Here is a 26,819-nt window from a genome sequence, read left to right as displayed (position 1 = left end):
CAATACAGTGCACAGAACATGTAGGATGTTGGGAAATAACAATGTCTTTTCTGTTAACCAAATGCTTTTTAATATTCGCTATTGCTTTAGTGCAAGTGAACAAGCGCGTTGTTACCGTTACTTGTTGCTTAGTGACGTGTGTGTTTTCAAGCAAGCCAGAAATGCGCAGATTCTGCGCAATACGCTGTATTTAATATATTATGAGGACTCACGAGTTGCGAATTTGAGCTAAATCCACGCACATTTGGCGTACACGAACTTCCCCAGCAAAGTGACTAAACATAGAAACACGCTAAATTGGCTCGTGATATGACAGCGTTACCCGCCAAAGTTCATTTTTATCCGAATTTGGCGTGTGTCCATTTCAATCCTTGAATGTTGCACTCCTGTTTGTCACCTTGCAAAAAACTTCACGCCAATAAATCATCAGAAACATTGCTGACTTGTGCGCGTCTCAAGCGCCCTCTTTACGTTCGTCCTAATGCCTGTTAGTTGTCCGTGGATTTGCCAATATTTGGTGTTGAAAATGGAAACGTCTTTAGACATGGAAAAATCGATTTTACAATCGATTCAATGAACACATATGTCTCAAAACTCGAACAGGATTTTTTCACAAAAGTGACAGCCCTAGTTGCCACCCGTTCTAGCAAAACATTACACACAGAAAACAATATTTCTCCGCCCAGGCGAGCAACCACCAAGAAAAGGTGTTAAAACCAATTCTCGCCCAGGACAACTGGAAGCTGCTAGGGACTGGAAAATGCTGGCTGATCTTGATCAACGGCTTATTTTTCCACCTGAGATTGCCACCACTAACCTCCGACCAGATATTGTTTTGTGGTCTGGATCAGCACGCATTGTTCAACTGATAGAGTTAACAGTGCCATGGGAGGATGCTGTAGATGAGGCATATGAGAGGAAGAAACTGCGGTATACTCAACTGGCCACTGAAGCAGAACAGCGAGGATGGAGAGTCCGGGTTTATCCAGTGGAAGTGGGTTGTCGAGGATTTGTGGCACACTCCACAACCCGGTTCCTCAGAGACGTCGGATTCAGTGGCCAAGAGTTGCGTCGCACAGTAAAGAACTTATCTGAAGCAGTAGAGAGGAGCAGCAACTGGCTGTGGTTGAGACGGAAAGATTCTGGCTGGCTGTGTACAGGCCGCCACGCTACGGTTTCGAAGAATTCTTGAAAAACTTCAAGAGTCTGTTGGTTTATTTGTATAGTTTGCATAGTTATCACAGTTATTACGTTCATGTGTATTTTGCGTGAATGAGAATTGGTCTTTGGATAGATATTGTTTTGAGGTAGTATGCCATACGGAACCGTTGCCACTGACCTGCTTTAACGTCGGGAGTGGGGCTCGACAGCCTTAGTCAAACGGGTTGGCGCGTATGGTCAGGTTGCGGAGAGATTGTGGTTTGGTCACATGTGTACTATGAGGAAGGAGCAACCTCAGCAGCAGGAAGGATGTAAAAGTTAGTTACTGGGCTGAGTTGAGTGGGGGACGGAGGGGGGGGGGGACTCTGGGACGCCAGAGTCACTGTCGAGCCCTCTTGAGGTGTCGTGGGCTAGTCGACGAAACACTGAGGACGGAAGGTGCCCACTTGAAGACCCTAGAGATGTCCCCTACTCAACTCAATCCAGACGGGTGTCATGGGTGGAACGCACTGTGGTTGCAGCCGTTGTGTGTGCTGACGCGCAAAATACACTGCAGCTATTAACACCAGACAGAAGGAGATTCACATCACCATATGGAAAGAAGCGTAAGTGGATGGAGAAGCATAGGTTACTGTAAAGCTACGTCTTAGTTGGTGCTTATCTTGGCGAAAGCCGAGTACAAATCAGCATGAAGTTTTAACATCTACTCTCGTGTAATGGAAATCATTATGAACATTCAAATACAGTATATATACATTTTGTTTTCGCTCATTCTAGACATGGTCCATCTGTGCATTAGAGGGAATTTCCAGTGACTCTTTCTGAACAATACATCAGTAGACCAGTAGGTGGCGACATGACTTTCTTTCTGAATTAATCACTGAATCATTTATTCAAATGATTTGTTAAAAACGCTAATTCATTCAGTGAGAAAATGAATCACTGAATTATTCTGTCAGTTTTGTTTAATAAAGCCGATTCCTTCAGGAATGAAACAATTTACTCTTGTTATGAGCGAGTCATTGATTCTTTTAACTCATTCAAAACCTTGATTCATTCATGAACAGAACAACACTGACTGTGTGGCTGCATCCAAAATCGCATATTTCCCCACTAAATAGTTCTCATAAAAGAGTAGGCAAAAATTACCTGGATGACCTACTTCCTGCACCGAGATTCTGAAGTGTGCATACAATGGACATATTACCATCCCATGAGGCCATGGAAGATGATTTGTGAATAGAGGTGAAGCGGTCACATGATAACGACAACGTAAAGAATGTAGTATGTCCGGATTACATTCATACTAAACACATTCCTACTATATAGAACATACTTTTTTAGCGGTCGTGAAGTAATTACTTATTCAGAATAAGTACCTACTCAAAAAAGTATGTGATTTCGGACACTTACTCAAAACGCGTAGCGGTTCTGTTGGGGATTTGTTTGGAAATATTTTCACTGGCGGAACAAAAACAGGCAATGTAACTGGAAATATTGAATGTAAAATGTACTGTGACATTAACATCTTGTTTATTGAACTGTCAGAAAAGCGATGTGTGTGTGTGTGTGTTTTGTCTGTGTTACATCGTTGTCTGACAATGACGCAACAGGTGTACAAGAGGATTCTGCTTCACATTAAAGTGCCTGACATCTTGTTTATTTGCTTTGCCATCCGTTTTAATAAGTGAAGACACTTAGACTCAGTTTAGGCCCTAAATATGAACACATGATATGTAATAGAGAGCTTCCACTCTACATACACGCACGACTTGGGCAAGTCGATTCGCAATTGAATTTGACATTAGGATGTTAAGTATAAAACATAGCCTACAAATATTAGGTAAAATAATTAACACTAAACAGTTGTTTATTATAATTTACATGTTTAATGAAAAGCATTTATTCTACGCATTTCTATTAACTATTCATCATCCATCCTCTCAAACTCTCAAAATGTTCACTGAGCTTGTTTGTTCATGCGCAGCTAAATTAAGTTCTTACCATCTAAAACAGGCTTTGCGTGAGGAGCACATCAGCCACCTTAAAATACTGTCTCCTTAGTAGCTCAGTAGGTTTTGAAATAGAGTCAGTATAATGGTTATAAAGATGACAAGCATGCAAACAGCTAATGGCATTTTTTTTCCCTCAAACATTGCTAACACTAACAACATTGCTTTTGTTTGAATCATCAATGACTAAAAAAGGCCTTGTAGGTCTTGAGCAATCAATCCATGCATTTAGAAGCAATCTTTCCGTCTTTTTAGCACAACAGCGGTTTCCAAATCCTCTCCAATTTACTTGCATTGGCAGATGAAATGCCACTACACTGAAGATTTTAGTAATAGCGTATTTTTCCCCTCAAAGGAAATGACTTACTGATGCTAATCGCTAACACCATCATAAACTCAACCTGCATTGCACTCAGGTAAATGAGCTGTGAGTTATTATCATCCATCTCTCTCCGTTGCTTCAGAGAAAAAAGTTCTAGGACATACTGTTTAAACGGAGTATCGTATCATTTCGGTTTAGCACTCGGTTGGTTACAGCTCTGTCATCTCTAGGATACAAGGGATAAACCCCCCCCCTTAAAAAAACTTAAAAGGGTACATTACAACTTTATACAAAATAAAAAAAGATATACAAAAAAAACTTTGTCATGTATTCTTACTGAAAGTTACTATAGCATCAAAAAGAAAAGGGAAATTATTTGGTGTTTTAACTGTGTTTGCTTCAATTTGACATGAAACTAAGTGTAATAATGTGTAGCGGTCAAACAGGTAAATTTAGCTCAAAAGGAATAATTGATTAATTTATAGGGAATCTTAAAAGAATCACTTAAATGACCGAGCAAATGACTCGTCCAGCGTTCATTTGAAAGGGCTCTAGCTATCACCTCTAAACAGATAAAAATATCCAAACTATAGTGAAACACTATATATTAGCAAGGTAACTTAGATCAGCAGTTTAAGACATTAAATTCGTAAGCACATAACACAAGAACAATTATCTTTAAACACAAACAAGACTTTATTGATTAGGCTATTCTAACACATACAACTAATATCTAACACAATCAGACGCACACACACACATTCATACAAGTTGCAGAAAGAAAGAGTGAGGGTAAAATAATTTTTAAGAGTGAGATAATGAAATCCCAAGTTTCTATATGCACTAATAAGACATGACCTGAACGAACCATCAATCATTAATTTAACCCTTCTATCGTTTCTTAGGCGGGGTTATTAATTTTATATCAAAGCACCAGTTCAGTTAAGAGTCTGGAGGCTACTTGATTGTCTTTGCGTTCCTTTGGGGATTCCTTTTGTCGGCCTAAAAGGGTGTTTCCCGGGTTCGTTGATTGGCTGGCGGTCTCCTCATGCCTAGATAGATGTCTTGGGTGGCAAATCACGTTGTGTGTTGGCGGATGGATGGAACGTCTTTGAAGTTGGTAGCGGGCTTTTGCAGTCGAATCGTTTAACCAAAACTTTGCAGCAAAACTTTAGTTAGAACCGAGACTGTCAACAGAAAAGAAAATAAAGCTAAGAAAGAGAAAGAAAATTGAGATGAGAATAGTTAGATGGCTTGAATGAAGCTGTTTAACCCATGTTCTTCTGATCTTGATTTGGGTTCTTTTGTCTGCTCGTCTACATGGTTACTCCTCTGTCCGGTTACCAGTCATGGCTTCTCCATGACTTCTGTAAATCTACTCTAGTGAACAACTCTCCAACTCAACACTACTCAACTCTGGCTTTGTTGGGGTCCTAAGAATTTAAACTCAAATGTTTGTCTAGCCTCCTGGATGAGTTCTGATCAATTAGGCACTGTCTTTATTTGAGAGGTGGCATTTTCTTCACCTCTCATCGTAAATCATGCGTTATCTGTGATGATACTCTCCGGCTTTACTCTCCGGCTCTAGCAGATTAAAGAGGGTAGAGTTTGTACATGATTCCTATTATAAGAGCACGAAACATTTTACACAGATTTCAATCAAGCCATTTTCTGAAAATAAGAACATATGATCGTACTGATAGGAAACAAGACACACTTTCATTCAAACATCTAATAGTTATAACAATTACATGACTTGTATGTGATCTAAGCTTAATAGACACATACGAGGTTGTAGATACAATATAGGATTATGTAATTGAACAATGTTTGATTATAAGTCCGTCAAGAATTGTTTTGGGGCGATTTTATGTATTTTTATTTGTAAACTCTCAGTCTCTGTGGTTTTAAGAGATTTCAAACCTGGGGTCGTTCAGAGGTCCTTAAGAAGAAGGAGGTCTGTTTTAAATCCTTTGTCTTGGGATCAAACAACCTCTGCTGTTATCTTGGTGCCATCTCTGAAACAATCAGTCTTTCCCAAACTATCTAACGTTGACAACGGTCTTCCTTTAGTTGGGCACATCTCTTTGAAGCTTTCATGGTCATAAAGTTCTTAGCTGGGGTTTTTCGTTGGTTAGCTCAGACTGGTTGGAGCCCACTCCATTTATGGCCCTAGGTTAGACTGGTGATTTGGGGGTCTGGAGTGTTGAGTTCTGTGTGGAATTATGTTTGAACGAATCACCTGGAAGATTATTTTGTGTTTGGTTTGCCCTCAAATCCTACATAAGGTTGCAATAGTTTTTTTTTTAGCCACTTATATCTTATACCATATTATAGGATATCTGAGTGAAACGGCTTCTCAAACAAGAAAAAATGTTGGGCGGGACTTGATTTTGTCCATTGGGAATTGTTTGAATGGTTGTGGTTTGCTATTGTTGCAAACTCATGTGAGTGACAGGTTGTCCCGCCCTCGAGAGAGATAGGAAGTTACTTTGTTTAAAGATTACAAGGGGACATTAACACACATTTGACAAAATATTAGATAAAATGACCTCACAATCTGTCATATCTTTCTTATTTTAGCCCGTGTTCATCCACTTTTCTGCCTTTTTTTCTGCCAGGAAGATGGTTTGTGTGTGTGCATGTGTGCCCATAGAAATGATTTTGTAATTTATTTATTTTCAAGAGGCTTTTCTATTGTGGCTGAAATAGTGTAATTTGCTTTTCCCAGACTCTGGCAAGCCACTAGTGCTAATAGGTTTGCTGATGGAGCTTTTAAGTTGTTTATTTGCAGAGTTGAATCACTGTAGCACCCAGTGAACATGCTGGCAGTGGCTGGTCTTGCATTACAGTTTTTATGTCACTTTGGTGCATTTCTTGAATCCTCCTTAACACTTGCAAACCAGTAAGTTCATTTCTTGAATACATTCATACAAAACTCACAACCGGCAAAAGCTTGTAAGTTGCTCAAAATCCTTAGTTCATCTCACAAAAGTAAGTATTTATATCAATGAACATATCAGTAAAATGTCATTGTGGTATGTAAAAGAAAAAGACAAGACAATATATACATACACTTTATATATGTACATTTGTATGTATGTTTGTGCGATTATGATATTAAGTGTATCTGTGTTAAGTGATCTTGATCAACGGCTTATTTTTCCACCTGAGATTGCCACCACTAACCTACGGCCAGATATTGTTTTGTGGTCTGGATCAGCACGCATTGTTCAACTGATAGAGTTAACAGTGCCATGGGAGGATGCGGTAGATGAGGCATATGAGAGGAAGAAACTGCGGTATGCTCATCTGGCCACTGAAGCAGAACAGCGAGGATGGAGAGTCCAGGTTTATCCAGTGGAAGTGGGTTGTCGTGGTTTTGTGGCACACTCTACAACCTGGTTCCTCAGAGACGTCGGATTCAGTGGCCAAGAGTTGTGTCGTACAGTAAAGAACTTATCTGAAGCAGCAGAAAGGAGCAGCAACTGGCTGTGGTTGAGACGGAAAGATTCTAGCTGGCTGTGTACAGGCCGCCATGCTACGGTTTCGTAGAATTCTTGAAAACTTGAAAGGTCTGTTGGTTTATTTGTATAGGTTGTATAGTATTTACAGTCATTACGTTCCTGTGTATATTGCGTGAATGACGGGTGGTTGGGCAGATATTGTGTTTTGCGGTAGGTGGTATGCCATACGGAACCGTTGCCACTGAAACTGCATATTAACGCACCAGTGGGGCTCGACAGCCTTAGTCAAACGGGTTGGCGCGTATGGTTGGGTTGCGGAGAGATTGTGAGATTGTGGTTAGGTCTCAGCAGCAACTGTTGGTTTATTTGTATAGGTTGTATAGTATTTACAGTCATTATGTTCCTGTGTATATTGCGTGAATGATGGGTGGTTGGGCAGATATTGTGTTTTGTGGTAGGTGGTATGCCATACGGAACCGTTGCCACTGAAACTGCATATTAACGCACCAGTGGGGCTCGACAGCCTTAGTCAAACGGGTTGGCGCGTATGGTTGGGTTGCGGAGAGATTGTGAGATTGTGGTTAGGTCTCAGCAGCAAGAGGGAAGTAGAGGTCAGTAAGCTGGGCTGAGTTGAGTGGGGGACGGAGGGGGGTGACTCTGGGACGCCAGAGTCACTGTCGAGCCCTCTTGAGGTGTCGTGGGCTAGTCGACGAAACACTGAGGACGGAAGGTGCCCACTTGAAGACCCTAGAGATGTTCCCTACTCCGCTCAATCCAGAGGGTTGTTATGGGGGACCGCACTGTGGTTGCAGCCGTTGTGTGTGCTGACGCGCAATACACTGTATTAACACCAGACAGAAGATTCACGTCACTAGATGGAAAGAAGCGTAAATGGATGGAGAAGCATAGGTTACTGTAAAGCTACGTCTTAGTTGGTGATTATCTTGGCGAAAGCCGAGTACAAATCAGCATGAAGTTTTAACATCTACTCTCGTGTAATGGAAATCACTATATACTGTAAAATGCAAGTGTAATATGAAGCATTACAGTAAGTAAGTATATAGTATTACATACACAGCAGCACATAGAAACACATGCCTGTTCTGTCTACGAAATGCTTGAACGATTGTGAAAACGGTTGTTTTCCCAACATTCGGTTGCACCTTTCGACCCACGTCAGCCATTGTAAGGTAATAATTACAAAGCTCTTCCTCTGTTTTGCCTCCCTTCCACCATACATTCTTACTCCTCTACTTCTTCCTAGCTGTTGACCCTGTTAGTTTCCTTGTTGTTCTTTAATTATATGAAATTGTAACTCTGTGTTTTGCTCTGTCTATATATGTGTCACGGTGCAACCCCGTGATCATGAATTGACAGTATGCAAGTACACCATATCAAACACACACACACACGCGCACACGCACACACACACACACACGCACGGACTGTATGCACGTACACCATATCAAACACACACACACACACACACACACACACACACACACACACACACACACACACACACACACACACACACACACACACACACATTGTCGCAGAATTAACACAGTCTGTTTACTGAGACCAATATCATGCATACTCAGACTTGTCTTGTGCAATGTTTGTGAATGTTTGAAGGTATTGTGTATAATGTGTTTAAGATGTGAGGGTATGATGTGTATTTGCTCGTTATCTTTAGTGGATATGTACAATGTGTTTTTGTAACATTAGACGCTAACATTGTTCATTTATTGTTATAAATAACCACACTACACATATGTTTGATTTGAAATCTTTATTCAAGATTGGGTTACACATTATAACATATATAACTTACCTGCTTTTGAAACTCCAGTGACCAAACCTGTATTCTTCTTCTTCCTCTTTCTGAATTTTATGGCGGTTGGCAAACCATCTAAAAGGTGCATATACCGCCCCCAATTGGACAGGAGTATTAAGCATTAACCGAGTGAAGCAAATGATCAAATAATCAAATAGTTCTGAAAAAAAAATAAAAATCATATATTAAACTATATTCTGTTAACCAATCCTGTTTCCCTTAGATACCTCATTAAAGCACTATAAACCCTTTTCTCTTTCTGTGTGTTTTGAAATATACTATTTACTGACAATGTATTAATACCTACGTAGCTTAATGATTCTGCAAAATTGATTCTTTCTCTGTTGTATTCTGTTCAATGAATCAACACATGTTTCTGACAAGCCACATTTATCACAATTCACAGATTCTCTTTTCCCTATGATAAACATTGAGTAATTAAGGTATGTATGCCCTATTCGAAGCCTAGATATTATGAAATCTTCCTTTCTGCTTCCGTATTCATTTCTCTCAACCCCAATTTTATTTTGAATTTTATACAGATGTCTTCCTTTTGTCTCCCTCCTCATTTCTGTTGCCATATCTTGTTTAGAGCAGATTTTATTATTGTTTTAACTTCAGTTTTACTCAATGATACATTAATGTCTATTACATTTTGTTTCAAAGATCTCTTTGCCAACTGATCAACCTCCTCATTACCCTCTACCCCCATTTGTGCTGGAACCTCCAAACCTGTATTGTTTTAAAAGCAGAGTGTTTAAACATGGTGGACGCACTGTCTGATTTGGAGAAACCATATTGGGTATGGCGTAACTGGGGGTTTCCAATAGGGCTGGGGTGAACGATTATTAATTAAACGATTAGTCTGGCGATTATTTTATCGATTAGTCGACTAATCTAATGACTAATTGAACGATTATTTTTTGTAACATGGAAATTGCAGGAGTGCACATTTACATGCGCTTCATAAGGGACACACGCACATTTGCACACACACGCAAGGTCTCTCGCTCTCTCCCTCTCTGCCGTGCGCGCTACATGGTTTGGAGCTCGCAAGCTCTAGATTCCGGGAGATTTTAACTAATTTGCGGGCATCAGTAAGCCGCTATCAATATGCGGGGGACTTCCGGGAGACAGGATGTCAACTCCATTTGGTAAAGAGCGCAAATAACGACACCTTTACGTTTGGTACTAAATTTTAAGTATTCCCATACCTTCGATGATTTAGTGCAAACTGTTTTTTTTGGACTTTTTTGTTGTTGGGGCTTTTTGCATGGCTTTGTTGGGAATTCTGTGAAGAGGTTGCTGTTTTGTCCTGCATTCTGCAATGTTTCGGTCTCCCACGTGTGTGTGGTGAGCTGTACCGCCGGGAACGGTGCAATAAATAAATAAATAAAGAAGCGTCAACAAGAAAATATGACGTCGACGTAATTTTGACGTCATCGACGCGCCACAACAGGCCTAGTTTCCAATATTCCTGTAGGACAAGGTTTATATTTTTTTATTCATTAGTTGCATTGTTTTATTGTGTTATTGTGTAATTTAACCATGGATAGATGTTGTTTTATATGCATAAGGTGATAAGAAGTGCATATGTAAGAAAGTAAAACTTACCTGTAGAATGGTACACTCCAGGGGTGTGGCCTAGACTATAAATGGCTGCCAGAGAAGTACATGGTGAGTAGAGGGTCAGGTTGGTTGTGTAAGTGGAAGCAAACCAATAGAAGCTTGTGTTCAAGAAAGTTTGTTAACCAAACTATTCAAACTGCTGTTGTGGCTACGTTCCCACAAAAACTTGTAAATATTATTATTTTTCTTTGTTTTTGTTTTTTGCTGAGGGATTTGCACTGTCTGCGCCATAAATTCACCTCAACTGGGATTTCCTGTCGCCTTGGTCTTATTATTGCCTCCGATCGCTAGGGCGATCACTAACAATATGCTTTCCAATTGAAGATTTATGACATACATCTCTGAGCTATTTTAGAGAACTGGTTGATCATTACATTCCCCTTCATTGGTAAAATTCCAGATTCACCTGCACAATTCATCAATTCAGGACACATTTACAAGAAAGTCTGAAAAATGTATAGAAAATACACTGACCGGCCAAAAATAAGTCTGTTTGGATTTAATTAGGCAAATGCTTAAGAGTCTATGATTGGATAGTTCTTGCCGTTATTATGTTTCTAGCATGATATATATTTGGCAACAGTTCTTATGGGGGCAAACTTTAACAGAGAACCAGTATAATACATTTTAAGAAACATGGCATTAGCTATTGATAATGTAGGAAAGAGCAGACAACTGTACAAAATAATTTGCATGAATATATCAAAGCATTTGCAACTTGTTCAAACGAATGAGAAATTGCTTTTATGATGTGAACATTCCGCACAAGTTACTTCTGTAGATGATGCTGAGATTGAACAAGTTGTTTTGAGAATTTCAGTTGTGATCTGAGAAATGTACTAAAGTCACTGAGAAAACTAACTGTAGGGTGGCGTACATACGTGGTACAATGTTGTGAGAAATAACAGGTGGGTGAAATGCAACAAAACAGAGCAGAAGTCAGAGATCTTTTCGCCAGTTGTCCATGATTACTTTAGCATCAGACACTGTAACAGACACAAATTACAGTAAACACTCAGTATACTTGAACCGCTAGTCCCAACCCCAAGTTTTTCTGATTGGTCCAGTTATAGGAGCACTAGCTAAGGTGAGGTTCATTATTTCTTTTCTTCATGATCTGACTTATAGTTTACTGGCGGACAATAACAAAGATGAAAGAGGGAACTTGCATTGAGGGAGGGACCCAAGCCATCTCTCAAAAACAACCTCTCAAAACATCAGCAACTGTGTAGCAAAGCACTGGCAACCATCCACAACATGTCATTGTGTTGGTGAACACTGCTCAAAATTTCCCTCGAAACACTAGCTTTAGAGTCCCCTCAAAATCAAAATTGATAATTCTTATGTTTTTTACCTGTCACTCACATGACATCACAGTAATAGGAAACAACAACAATTCAATCAATTTCAGATGGACACCCTACATTTTTTCTTGTTCAAGAAGCTGTTTCACTCTGATTTTTCACAATAGGGAAAAAAAGACCATCACAACTTCCATTTCATGCCGGCTTTAACCGGATAAACAACGAGACTACGTAGCAAATGTGCACATAGACCAACCACTAAAAAGCACAGAATGATAGAATGCATTCTGAATGTACGTCTATAGAAAAGCATATGTCTACAAATGTCTTTTCAAACAAGCTTGGTGCAGAGATAAAAAGGTCAGCTAGGATTATGTTGTGAGCCATAACCTGTCGATATGAGATCCAAGAGATATGTTTCTCCCACTCACTCCCATTCACCCTCTTGTTTGCATTTCCCTGTTTGTGCCTGTTGTGATGCATAAGTAAATAAGTGAATTGCAGGCCTTTATATCCTCTCGTTCAAATTCATTTTTCAAAGTGCTGTTACGTCCTGCCAGAATGCAGGGGACTTTAAATGACTGACTATAAATTAGTTGGTTATTGTTGCATTTATTATGGCCTGAAAACCAGAGCCAGAGTTACTTTACCGGTGTGCTTTTGTTCTGATGGCAGACAGGAAGTGTTTCATATGCAGAGGGAGTTGCAGAAAGAGAGGACAAGATGTCGTGCTCTGGAAGATGAGTTAAAAAATCCCATGAATGTACACCGCTGGAGAAAATTGGCGGTATGAGCTTACACTGGCTTGTTGCCGAAACAGTCGTATTATCAATGAAGTCTTCCAAAACAGTTAGATTTTGCTTCTAAAATCTCTCTTTCTGTTTAGGAAACTGATCCAAGCTCCTTCGAATTGATTCAGAAGATCCATTGTCTGCAGCGGAGGCTGATAGCTAAGACTCAGGAGGTTGTGGAGAAAGAGCTTCTGCTACAGGTAAACATATTATCTTATTGGTACTAGTTATTGAACAACCCTAGTGTCCCTTCTGCCTCACCTGTCATTGGTCAGACAAACATATTGTCCCATTCCTGAATCATACCATTAGTTGAAATGTTTTATTAATTTCTTTATTTAAAAATTATTTCTTTCCTTTATCAAAAATACATTCAATTATTCATTCATTAGTGACAAAGACTTTTTGTTACAAAAAGATTTGATATGAAAACTTTACATCAAAGAATCTTGAAAAATAGTGGATTCTACAAATATATTATTACTTTTTTCAACATTAATTATAATAAGAAATGCTTCTTGAGCATCAAGTCAGCATTTGCTACAACTATACAGTGTATATATATATGTATATATATATATATATATATATATATATATATATATATACGTGTGTGTGTGTGTGACCCTGGACACCAAAATACATCACATAATACATCTGAATAAATGTATCATGTATGTATAAATGAATAAACATACATCTGAATAAATAAGCTTTCCATTGATGTATGGTTTGTTAGGATAGGATGATATTTGGCCGAGATACAACTATTTGAAAATCTGGAATCTGAGTGTGCAATTAAATCTAAACATTGAGAAAATCGCCTTTAAACTTGCCCATTTATGTTCGTGATTGTGCTGCATTCACTCACAAAAATTAACGTTTTATATATTTATAGTAGGAAATTTACAAAATATCTTCATGGCACATGATCTTTACTTAATATAATAATGATATATATATATATATATATATATCATTATTATATTAAGTAAAGATCATGTGCCATGAAGATATTTATATATATATATATATTATATATATATATATATATATATATATGTATATATGTATGTAGTGTATACATGTAAACATTTGTTAAAATTATAAATGCATATGTGTGTATTTATATATATATATAAAACAATTATGAACAGTACACACATATATTATGTAAACTCAAACTTTTATTTTGGATGTGATAAATCGCGAGGATGTTCTTTTAGAGACATTAAACCAACCCTTCTTACCAACACAAATTGTTGAATGGTAGTGTATTCACTTATTTATTGTGATCAAGATGAAAAAAAAAGAAATTCTTGTTAAATCGATCTTGAGTTATTGTCAAATTATCAAGAAGACACTGGGGTTTATCTGGCATTTTTCTTAACTTAATACATTTTGTTTCCACTATAGACCTTATGTAGCCACGCCTCTTTTCAGCGCTGAGCTCGTTGTCTTTTGACTTCCGGTCTGTATTTTCACAGCGATCTTGCATAGTTATGAATGAACAGCTCGTTAAAAAAAAATTCCATGGTCCATTTGTTAAGACATATGCTTTACAATGCTTATGATAAAAATGACAATGCTCATGATAACTTTTGTTTACTCTACAATAAGTAAATCAACTTCACCAGCTAATTACTGCTGGACAGCGATGCCATAGAAATATACAGAGCGACCGCAAAAACTTACTCGGTTACTAACGTAACCTCGGTTCTCTCTAGAGAGGGAACGAGTACTGCGTAATATCTTACGCTATGGGGAAAACCTCTTTTCCACGAGATATTGAAGCCAAAAATTATCCTTTAATTTTGATTAATGTAAAACGCTGTGCGGCAGCGTGCAGACATAGGCAAGACGGCTCGCGCGCCTATTGGCTGCCCTGCGGCAACAGCAGCAAGCCTATCGAGAGAGGCCCTGCGTGACGTGACATCCAATGGGGGTGCTTCGCGCCCATTTCGTCGCGTCCCGCCAGAATAGGCGTGGCCTTGGCCTATAAATACGCTCGACAGGCTGATACAAACTGGTTTTCAACGCTGAAGCGAACCAGCGCTGTTGTATGCACGGCAAGATACGCAGTACTCGTTCCCTCTCTAGAGAGAACCGAGGTTACGTTAGTAACCGAGTACGTTCTCTTACGAGAGTATCTCACGTACTGCGTAATATCTTACGCTATGGGGAACACAATGTAAGACGCCGTGCGTACTGGGATCCGACACCAAAGTCCCAAGGGCAGTAGCCCGGGGCTCATATAGTGCATAACCACCGTAGACTCACAGAGAGTCGGAGAAGAGAGGCTACCAGCATCATTCCCCACGTAATAGCATCCCATAGGAGCTAGTTATGTCAACAGTATATCCCGCAGACAGGGTGAACGCGTTCAGCCTGAACTGGGCAAAAATACGGGCTATTCAACACCCATGGAGCTGTTCCATCGATCAGTGAGCGATACTCAATCAAAACTCAGCATTCTGCGCCGGCCCAGCGGGACAGATAGTACTTAATTCTAGACCGACAGCAGCTTGGCCTGTAAGGAGGGAACTTCTAGGTTATAGAACCTTATAAATGTAGACGGCGAGGCCCAGCCCGCCGCCATACAGATATCATGCAAGGAAATCCCACTAGACCACGCCCACGAAGAGGCCACGCCTCTCGTGGAGTGCGCTCTGACACCCAAAGGACACTGCAGGCCCTTAGAAGTGTAAGCCAGCGCTATGGCATCGACTATCCATCTGGATAGGCTCTGTTTTGATGCGGCCAGTCCCTTGGAGCGTCCGCCAAACAAAACAAAGAGCTGCTCGGTCTGCCTGAAGACAGACGAGCGGGACACATAAGCTCTCAGCACCCTGACGGGGCAAAGGAGATTAGCATCCGCTTCCTCATTGTTCACCGGGAGGGCGCACAGGGAAATAACCTGGGCCCTGAACGTTGTGTTGAGGGATTTTGGCACGTACCCGTGCCTTGGTTTGAGTATGACTTTTGAGTCATTAGGCCCAAACTCAATACAGGACGCGCTTACTGAAAGCGCTTGCAAGTCCCCCACGCGCTTCATTGAAGCAAGAGCCACAAGAAATACCGTTTTGAAAGACAGGTGCTTCATGTCTGACAAATGGATTGGCTCGAATGGGGCACCTTTCAGGGCTTCCAGAACCGTAGAAAGGTCCCACATAGGGACTGAGGGAGGTCTGGAAGGATTCAGCCTCCGAGCTCCCCTGAGGAATCGCACGACGAGGTCGTTCTTCCCCAGTGACTGGCCAGACGTCGGTTTTGCAAACGCCGCTATGGCCGCCACGTATACTTTGAGCGTGGACGGGGTTCTACCCTTATCCAGCAGCTCCTGAAGGAAGGAGAGCACTTCCGTAACCCCGCAGTCTACGGGTGAAAAGCCCTGAGCTTGACACCAGGTAGAGAACACTGACCATTTCGAGGAGTAGAGCCGTCTAGTAGACGGGGCCCTAGCCTGCGTGATCGTGTTTAACACTCCCTCCGGGAGGTTAGCGGGTACCCGTTGATGGCCCACACATGTAGGAACCATAACTCTGGGCGAGGATGCCAAATCGAGCCCTTTGCCTGAGAGAGGAGGTCTCTCCTCACCGGTATCGGCCACGGGGCAGTGCTGGCCAGCTGCATCAGGACAGGGAACCAGGTTTGGTTCGTCCATAGCGGAGCCACGAGCAGCACTGGGCATCCATTTTCCCTGATTCGTTCCAGCACTTGAGGCAGGAGCGAGACGGGGGGAAAAGCATAGAGGGGGCGTCGGGGCCATACGTGGGCCAGCGCGTCCCTGCTCTTGGAGAAAAAGTTCGGACAGTGAGCGTTTTCCTGGGACGCGAACAGGTCCACCTGCGCTCTGCCGAATGTCTCCCACAGCAGTTGGATCGTCTGCGGGTGCAGCGACCATTCCCCTGCTGGGACATTGTTTCTGGACAGTCTGTCTGGTCCCAGATTCAGGTGACCAGGCACATGCGCTGCTTTCAGTGAAAGCAGGTTGTGCTGAGCCCAGCCCAGGAGGCGTTCCGTCAGCCTGTAAAGGCTTCGGGACCTGGCGCCGCCCTGGTGATTTATGTACGCCACCACTGACATGTTGTCCGACCGGACTAAGACGTGGCGGCCTTTTATCTGGGGACAAAAACGCCTTAGCGCGTTGTCTACTGCCAGCATTTCTAGACAGTTTATGTGTAGGAGCTTCTCCCGTTCTGACCACTGGCCAAAGAACGGTCTGCCCTCGAGCAGCGCTCCCCACCCCGAGGTGGAGGCGTCCGTGGACACCACCATCACACTCGAGGGAGTCCCCAGACTCACGCCTGACTGGTACCAGTCGGCTTTTTTCCAAGGTTTCAGAGCCGAGACGCATTTCCTGTCGACCCTGAGGCACTGCATAACTGCAGTGGGCGCATGCGAAGCAGGCCCAGCTGAAGTACTGAAGATGCTGAGGCCATGAGGCCCAGCATTTTCTGAAACCGTTTGAGCTGGACTATAGAGCCGCGGCGGAAGGATTTCACGGCGCGCTGAATGTTCAGTCCTCGCTCCGGCGACAGACGTGCTGTCATAGACAGCGAGTTCATCACTGTTCCCAGGAAGGAGATTTTCTGGCTGGGAGACAGCGAACTCTTCGCCCAATTGACTGTGAGACCCAAATTCTCGAGATGCTCGAGTAATGCGGTCTTGTGTTCTATGAGCTCTGATCGTGATCGAGCTAGAATCAACCAGTCGTCCAAGTAGTTCAAAATTCGCATGCCCTGAAGTCTCAGGGGTGCGAGAGCCGCGTCCATGCACTTCGTGAATATACGGGGTGCTGGAGACAGGCCGAACGGTAGGACTGTGTATTGATATGCCTGGCCCTCGAAGGCGAATCTCAAGAATCGCCTGTGACGTGACGCAATCTGTATTTGGAAATAGGCGTCTTTCAGATCTATTGACATGAACCAGTCTCCCTGGCGCACGTGCGCGAGGATTTTGCTGGTTGTCAGCATTTTGAACTTGCGTTTCAGAAGCGCTTTGTTCAGTTGTCGCAGATCTAGAATGGGTCTGAGACCCCCGTCTTTTTTCGGTACCAGAAAATATCTGCTGTATACACCCCCTTCGCTCTGAGCCTGAGATAAAGGTTCTATGGCCCCTTTGCTCAGTAGTTTCGCTATTTCGGTTCGAAGTAGATGAGATACTTCGTTGTCCACCGTGGTTTCGACACGCGCCGTGCAACGGCGGGGACGTCGAGCGAACTGTAGCGAATAGCCTCTCTTTATAGTGTTCAACACCCATTCTGATACCCCGGGAAGCATTGCCCATGCATTCGCGTGGATAGCTAGAGGCAGAATGATATCCGGGCTCTGGCCGCGGCACAGCGGCGGCTGCAGAGCTTCGGTGTGCTGAGACATGAACACTGTGTTTAAAGTGCGCGAGGCGGGGGGCGCGCCGATCACTGCGGGCAGGCTGTTCGCACTCGCTTTCTCTATGACAAATTGTGGAGAGAGAACGAGCGGGACAAACCCCGTAGGGTTCAGCGTGTCTGTGAGTGAATGTGGGCGCGGGACAGCGGGCACATTTACTGCACTGAAAACACCGTCGGCTTGTGCTGACTGAATATGTGTTGGTTTTGTTTTTACAGAAACCGTGGGACACGCACTGTGTAGTGTTTGTGGGCACTGTGTCGTGGGCATATTCACTACGTTTGCACAATCGACATGAGTCGATTTTATGTGGGCTAGCCCTGAACTGTGGCGGGCTGTGTCTGTGTGTGGGAATGGGCACTGTGACGTGGGCATTCTTACAACACTCATAACACCATCGGCTATGGCCGGGACACCAGAAAATACACTCTTTATTGGATTTATCTGGGTAGCCGTAAAAACGGCTGTTGTGTGCAGGCAAGCGGGCAAATGAACCGACTTGTTGACTGCTAAATACACTGGAACAGTCACATCGCATGGAACTGGACGAGCTAAATGTTTCGGTGAAAATCCGGCCGCAGCGAGATTTGAACACCGTCGCTTTCCTAGGATGGCTAGGAAGGCTTTGAGACCTCGGGCTTGATCTCAATCTTCGGCCGGGGCCCGCGCTGAGGGGGGCGGCGTCCAGCAGAGCGAGAGCGCGGTCTCTGTTCTCGGGCCTGGCGGCGCTGAGAAGCGGCGGCGGGTGGTGCAGGCTGTGGCTGTGAGCTACGGGCAGACGGCTGTTTCGAGCGACCTGCTGCGGAGCTAGAGCGCTTCGGGAGGAAGTGCTTCATAGCCTGCGATGTCTTCTGAACCTCCTGGAATCTGTCCGCGAAATCTTTGACGGCAGATCCGAAGAGGCCCACTGGCGAAATGGGCGCGTCGAGAAACACAGAGCGCTCCGAATCCGTCATTTCAGACAGCGTTAGCCATAGGTGTCTCTCAGCCACGGTGAGAGAGGCCATGTTCCGCCCAACGGCCTGTGCAGCAGATTTAGCGGCGCGAAGAGCCAGGTCTGTAGCGCTCCTTAAATCCGCAATGCTGATCGATCCCACGCCTTCCTCGTCCATTTTTCGGAGAAGGTCGGCCTGGAAGATCTGCAGGATGGCCATTGTGTGTAGCGCCGACACAGCTTGCCCGGCGGCGGTGTAAGCGCGACCGTGCATGGCTGACGTCACTCGGCAGGCTTTAGATGGCAACACCGTCTGTGCTCGCCGTCCAGCAGAGGGCGGGCAGAGATGTGATGCTACCGCTGCTTCCACAGGAGGAAGAGAAAGGTACCCTCTGTCTTTCGCACCGTCCACAGTGGAGAATGCAGCAGAGACAGATGTACGCATTCTGGCCGAGAAGGGGGCGTTCCAAGACCTCGCGACTTCTTCGTGAAGCTCAGGAAGAAAAGGCGCGGGTCTGTACTGTGATGGGGCGTGGTCCTTCTTGAGGAAACATCCATCCAGTCGGTTGCGCGGGGGTTGCGCGGGCGCCTCCCAGTCGAGGCCGAGGTTGTCGACGGCTTGAGAGAGCATCACCTCAGACTCAATGCCCGCTCTTTTCCCGGAAGGCTCGCGAACAGCGGAGGGGAGGTCCACAGAGCTCGCCCAATCTTCGCTGTCCGACGCCAGGATAGAACAAGCCTCGGCTGTTTCGTCGATCTCAATGGCGGAAGCGGTGGCAGACGGTGGCCGCTGTCCATCGGTGAGTGACTCGAGCGATGCCGGCGAAGCTAGCGGGCGAACCGGCGAGCTTAGGCGGGCAGGAGAGGGCTCGGGAACGCGCTGAGCGCGGCGCTTTTTACGGCGCGGCGTCGCAGCGGGTTGAAGTGCAGGCTCTAAGAAGGATGCCAGGCGAGTCCTCAGAGTCACCATAGGCATTAGCTCGCAATGAGGGCATCCGCCTTCGACGAGAGCGAGAGCCGCATGATCCTCACCCAGGCAGGAAGCGCAGATGACATGACGGTCCCCGTCGCTGAGTGTGGCTCGGCACGAGCCGCAGGATCTTTGCATCTTTAAAAAGACGCTTGCTCTTTTAGAACAGATAGAAAACAGGGATAGAGTGTGAGTCGCAGCGGCGAACACACACTCAGCAGTGAAAAGGATATGAACGCCGGAAAGCGTAGCAGGTACGGCAGCTGAAGGCGGCGAGGTGCAGGCCAGCGACTTCAGGCTCGAAGGCTCGTCCCGCAGAAGGCTTACAATCAGACGGCGCGGCTTCTCACTCCGGATCCAGCGATGCAGTAGTGCTTCGCTGAAGAGTTGAAAATCAGTTTGTATGAGCCTGTCGAGCGTATTTATAGGCCAAGGCCACGCCAATTCTGGCGGGACGCGACGAAATGGGCGCGAAGCACCCCCATTGGATGTCACGTCACGCAGGGCCTCTCTCGATAGGCTTGCTGCTGTGGCCGCAGGGCAGCCAATAGGCGCGCGAGCCATCTTGCCTATGTCTGCACGCTGCCGCACAGCGTTTTACATTAATCAAAATTAAAGGATAATTTTTGGCTTCAATATCACGTGGAAAAGAGGTTTTCCCCATAGCGTAAGATATTACGCAGTACGAGAGATACTCTCGTAAGAGAACTGAAGTTCAAAGACAATATTCTAAAGATGGCGTCACCCTCGTTTCTCTGGTGCATAAGGTCTATACAAATATATTCTCAATAACTTTTTTTTAGTTCTGTGCCTGTAGGACTTTTGCAGAAAGCTCCACATAATCAGAATGTCCACCATTAGTTTTACACATCCTCTGCTCCTGGCTTGTTCCATTATTACATTTGGGCTAATTTGATAATGCTTTCAGTGCCTAATAACAGTAAAGCACTCTCTACTTTTATCATATTAAAATCCATTCCACAGAATTCTTCAGATTTTTCCCAAAACTAAGAAAAAGTCTGCATATTCTGCAGACTGATAATAAGTCACTTTGACTATAGAGTATATTTTTAAAGTACAGTGAACTGAGAGAAAGACACATTTTTTAATGTTTGGGGTTGTCATCGTTGACCTTTCTGCCATTTAATCCAATAATACACAACAAGCATAGTCTCTTATTTATATGTTTAGCCTTGCTCTACTTACATTACAGTCTAGAACTAGCCATGAAGCAGAGTCATTTCCCTGTTTGTCCTTGTGTGTGGTGTGTGTAGTATTCAGAGAGCCCTCCATTATCTGAAATGAAGTGATCCGTGCTGTTCATTGCTCAGACTAGAAACAAATGTGATTTCTCAGATGTAGCAGGTGCTCGAGCAGAGCTTCTTGAGGGAGCAACATTTGTTTACATAAATGCACTTGAAATCTCTGATTAGGTTATGAACGGAGAGATGGAGAGAGCGACTAGGGTAACTTTGTATGCTTTCTTGCTATTGTATTTGGGATTTTTAATTGATTTGGTTTGTTTGAGGACCATAATGGTGGCGCCAAAGCAACTAAGCCGACACGTTATAGAACTGAGAGGGGGAATAAATAAGACAGAAAGTTCTCAGTTCGTCTGAAAGAGACAGATTAAATGTTCCAGGAGTAGCTGTCTACTTTACTTTCGCCATTACAAGACGTGTAGACATGGACTGTGATGTTCAGTTTGATGGTGTTGAGAGTTTTTTTGCCACTTCGGATCTTGAGTTCAGATGCAGTGGAAATGATAAAATGGGCTTTAAAAATGCCATTAACATCAGACAGCCAGTTTAAAAAGGTTCCTTTCACTGTCTGTATCAAATGAAGCTTAACAGACTGGTTCGCAATCTAAGGACACAAGGACACAAGCAACCGTTTTTAGGTATCAGATCTTATCAAATCATGTGTTCACTTTTTCTTCCTTAACTGAATTCAAAACCTATTATATTTGCATTGTATCAATGTACCACCTAAATTCAATTGGATGGACATTTTAGCTCTTTTTACTAGAGCCATGTATTGTTTAATTTTATACAGTAATGATATCTACAAAAATAAGAAGAGCATTGTTGATCATTGTTGCCGATTTGTTGCCATTTTTCAGTTAAAATTTTCAACCAAATTGTTTTTTTTTTCTCTTATAATTGAATTTTATAATGAGGAGGAAGAAATCTTGAATTAGGCTTGAAAATTGCAAGATAAACCCCATGTCTTCTGGTAAATAAGCACAATCGTATGCCTTTATTTGATTAAACATACCGTAAAAATAGTATTACAGTTTAAAATAACTGTTTTCTGATAATATTCCTGTGATGGCAAAACTGAATTTTCAGCATCATTACTCCAGTTCAGTGTCACATGATCCTTCAGAAATCATTCTAATATGCTGATGTGGTGCTCAAGAAAATGTTCTTAATATTATCAATGCTGCTTAAATTATTATTATTATTTGGTGTTTTTTCAGGTTTCTTTGATGAATAGAAAGTTTAAAAGAACAGCATTTATTTGAAATCAATATGTTTTTGTAAAATTATAGGTGTCATTACTGTCACATTTGATCATCCTTTCTGCATAAAAGAAATGCATACAAAAAAAACAGTAGTGTACATGCAAAGATAAGTATTTAATATATTATATTGGTAACACTTTACAATAAGGTTCATTAGTTAACATGATGAACTGCACGTATACATATTTATATTTCTTTGTTAATGTTAATTTCAACATTTACTAATACTTCATTAAAATCGTGTTAACATTAGTTAATGCACTGTGAAATAACAATGAACATCTGTATTTTTATTAACCAACGTTAGCAAATATTAACAAATACAGTAACAAATGTATTGCTCCTGATTAGTTCATGTTAGTTAATACATTAACTAATGTTAACTAATGAACCTTATTGTAAAATGTTACCAATATATTAATCTCTGTGTGCTTCTATATGTTTGGATTCATATTATTATTATTATTTTTTTTATTCTGTTTGATGCCACTATGAACAACTTTTAGAACACATAAGTTAATCAGCACTGCGTATTTCTATGCACGATTTTCTCACAACTTCAGTTGCCAATGGCCTCCAATTGAAACGAATTCTGATTCCAGCTTTTTATGCACACATTGTTTGCGTGGAAGTATGAGTGAACATTGGGGTTCAGTGCTAATTAGGTTAAAGCTGTCTGCCTTACAACACCCCTATAACTCACTGTGTAATTATGAAGTCGCTCAGGCACATCTCTGTGTATTGGCTTTCGCGCTGTGTGTGAGCTGCATTTGATGCCTTTTAAAACAGCCGTCAGACAGCAGGGCATTGTTGTATTGTTTTGTAGCTGTTTGCAGTGAAGATTGTGACAGTGTGTACAATATAGCACCGTTTAGGACACAATAGCAAAAAGCCATTGCAGTCAAGACAATGCTGCACTTCTGTAGACGGAAGACACTTGTGATTTAGAAAGGATGCGAGACAGGCTCCATTTTGTATGTAATACCCATTATAGATCTTGAAGTATTCACAATGCACTACTTTACAACAGCCAAAGCCCAGGTGATGTTTTTCACACAGACACAGACTCTAATTGTTGCATTATTTGCATTGAGGCAGTGCGGTAATAAAAGAGGCACGGAGCATATCATGTCGGTTAATATTCGTGCAGGCAAATCTGGACTGGTGATTAGCGGTCAGCTGTTTTATCATGCATAGTGGCTCACCGTATTACCAGCTAAGGTACGACAGGAAGGGTTGTTTTACCTTTGCAACAAACAGCGGGTTTATTATGCCCTACAGATAATGTAATATAACACTATATGCATCATATCACAGATGGGTCGTAAGGTCAGCGAAACTTTCGAATAAGGTGCCGCAGAGTTAGATTGGGTTTTCTGCGCAAGTGGGTAAAACAGAATATAAAGCATTATTGTATATTGCAGAAGATCCAGCACTCAGAGCAAGGTCATGACCTCTAATTTCCAAAGCTCATGTGTGAGCACTTCCTTAAACGCTACTGTCTTTCAAGCACTTCAGTCCAGCTATGTACTCTCACGCTGCTTACACAGACTAACCTGTTTAGTAAACGCTGCTATGAACTACTTTAAGTGTCATGGACGTGTCCAGAACTTATGGTATTAGTGCGGATCCAATAACTCTTTTATGAAAGCTTGTTTCCGCCACAGACTAAAAAATAAAAAAGGTAATTGCAACTGTGTATCAGAATTGCACGATTTAAAGTCAGAACTGCGTGTTATAAACATGCAATTCTGAGAAAGAGTCAATATTTTTCTCACAATTGCGAGTTTATATATATCACAATTCTGACTTTATAACATGCAATTCTGACTTTATATCACACAATTCTGAGAAATAAAGATGTGTGATAAAAATGATAAGTGAGATAAAAAGTCGCAAATATCTTTTAAAAATGTTTTATTCTGTGGCATACACAGGCTTCCATACTCTTTCCCCGCCAGCGTTGTTGAAAATCGTTGCCAGCCAAATTATATTTGCAAAATTTTTGTGATTTACAGGATGAATGACTGTACATGTGTACTCACATTTCATTGTAATGGATTTCTTTAGTTGTTTTAAATTAAAATGTGGTTAAATGCACAAGAGCATGATTTGATTGGCTTGTTAGCTTCGTAAAATGGACACAAATAGTTTTATAAGCTGAAGGTTATGAGGAATATTCAGGGTAAAATACAACTTAGGTTTTATTGATAGTTAATCGCCCTTCTCTCGATTTCCATAGAAATAATGTCGACTTTTAAGCCATTTAAGTGTTAGCATCTAGCTAAATGTATTACTTTAAGACTTGCATTTATCGTTTTTTCCCCGTTTGTGCTGTTTTTGACCTTATTAGACCTGTGACCCACCAATTGAGTCACGTCACGAACGCTTGCCTCCACTCTTTTGTGACAGAAGTTTTTCCATGACTGTAACAACAACACAATAAAACCATTGTGATTGTCAAAATCTTCTCTAACTGTCAAGGGAGGACGTCTCTGCCGTAAGACACGACAGGTCGGAAGCCGGTAGACGTGCAATTGACGTCCGAAATCTTTGGCAGAGAAAACTGTTGCGGGGGTGAAAATTGAGCCTATGTTCCCGTCACTGTCAGTCACAGCATGTCTTCATTTCTGAATGGAGTGACACACAGAACATCTGTTTGCTTTTAAATCGAGCTCGCCTTCCCGATCGTGCTGAAGCTTCAGGTGTTTTCCATGTCACATGGCCCTCTATGATTATTCAGTCTGATATAGGGGGAATGAAGTCAGAATGAAGCTTAGCAACAACTTCCTGTTTGTTCCCTTTCCTTTGTTTGCAAGGTGTAAAAATACTTCTTACGTAAGATGATGACTGTAGACATGCTGTTAAGTATGAGATTGGGTGAGAGAGAGATGGAAATGAGTGAAAGAGAAAGAAAGTGAGCGAGAATATCAAGAGAGGAGGATTTGAAGGACCCATGATTCGGTCATTGGATGAGAGCCAGATGTTCTTTGTCATTTCCTCTGAATCAGGGAGGATGGAGAAATTCATATTGTAGTATTTATAGATGATGCTTTTCTATTCAGCTGGCAAAAGCACATTTTAACCACTATCATTATCCAGAAGCAGGTGACATTGGCTTTGATTTGCAGTAGATCATTTGATCTATACGTTTTTACCTATGTCTAAGAATAGAGGTTCTACGTCTAGAATTTCAGGCCCCATCCTAAATGTCACACTTCATATCTGAGATTCAATTAGAAACTCAAGATTAACTTTTTTGCAATACAGTATTTCCATATTTTGGATCGAGTTGCAAAAAACTGAATATCGCGAAAGCAATCTGCAAATAAGAACAAACTACTAGTTATTTCCATATGGCAATATAGAAATTAGTAGAATAGAAACATATTTTGTAAATATAATGTAAATATAATATCTTCACAAAAGTTTGGGGTCATGAGATTTTTCAAATGTTTTTGAAAGAAGTCTCTTAAAAGTCATTCAAAATAGCTTAACTTGTATTGAACCTGAAACAATCCATTTAAGATCTGTAAGCAAGAGGCATTGCGAAAAACAAAACTCGGAGCAATAAAACATTTCCTCTGAGAAATAAAGCCCCCAAAATGTGTCATTCTTGGTGTTATATGTATGATAAATATAGTAAGACAGGCAGAATAAAAGAGAAAGACTAAAATAGACAGGTTGTTGGGACTCGTTGAGCACACGTGTAACTGCATTAGCATTATCAAAGCTCAGCCCACGTCTGGCCATGAAAATGTATTTGGGTGCTAAAGTGATGTATTCTTTGTTAAAGCTATGAGTTCAGATGTTTGTTTGAGACAGAGAGTTGGTGTAAGGTGCAGTCTGAGACTGGGTTTGATCTTAGACTTGTTGTGATCCTATACAAGTCAGTGTATTAAAGTCCAGGCGCCTCTCAGTCATAAATAATTCATTCGCTGACTCGCTATCGCACACGCTCACTTCACTATTGATGGAATTGTGAAGAGACGGCCACCGTGGCTGTGAAGAAACGGAGAAAGGAAGAAGGACAGAAAATATCTTGAGAAAAATACTGGAAGCTTTAGAGGAATGATGTGTTAAGCTTTTGGCTTTGCAATAAATCTATACTGTGTGTGTGCGTGTGTGTGTGTGTGCGTGTGTGCGTGCTTGCTTGCATGCATGCGTGCGCATGTGTAATGTGTGAGTAACGTGTTTGAGACAAAGAACAGTTTTGTGGTTGTCGAGGCCATGAGTGTGTCTTCATTTTGAATCCTGAACCTTTTGATCATGAGCGACCTTCTTTCAGACGTCCTAAACTCCCTGAATTCATGATTTCTCCTGTGGCACATCATTTATATTCAATGGAAAATTCAGAGCCTTTATATTAGTGATCATTTTAGACACCAGACAGGCTGCATTTATTAGCATTATGAGTTCAAACTGGTCAGGACTCCCTCTCTAATTAGCAACGTGTGTGTGTGTGTGTTTGT

At 42.1% G+C, this 26,819-nt stretch overlaps 1 protein-coding gene across 2 annotated transcripts in view; it reads left to right on the top strand.

Annotated features, from left to right (window-relative positions):
* cfap58 (cilia and flagella associated protein 58) overlaps positions 1-26,819 on the top strand; it is a 152,949-nt gene that overhangs the window by 93,955 nt on the left and 32,175 nt on the right. For both annotated transcript variants that reach the window (XR_013207789.1, XM_077246258.1), the window contains exons 14-15: positions 12,411-12,522; positions 12,622-12,726. Coding sequence is in view for 1 of the 2 variants with exons in the window: in XM_077246258.1 (XP_077102373.1) it covers positions 12,411-12,522; positions 12,622-12,726 (217 nt within the window). In the remaining variant the exon portion in view is untranslated. The remainder of the gene's footprint in view (positions 1-12,410; positions 12,523-12,621; positions 12,727-26,819) is intronic.

Source organism: Siphateles boraxobius, unplaced genomic scaffold (genome assembly GCF_051911475.1).
Source record: "Siphateles boraxobius isolate OS27281-9 unplaced genomic scaffold, OSU_SipBor_1 29, whole genome shotgun sequence".
Lineage (NCBI taxonomy): Eukaryota > Metazoa > Chordata > Actinopteri > Cypriniformes > Leuciscidae > Siphateles > Siphateles boraxobius.
Note: the sequence above shows the minus strand (reverse complement) of the source record. Positions and strands in the feature narration are given on the sequence as shown.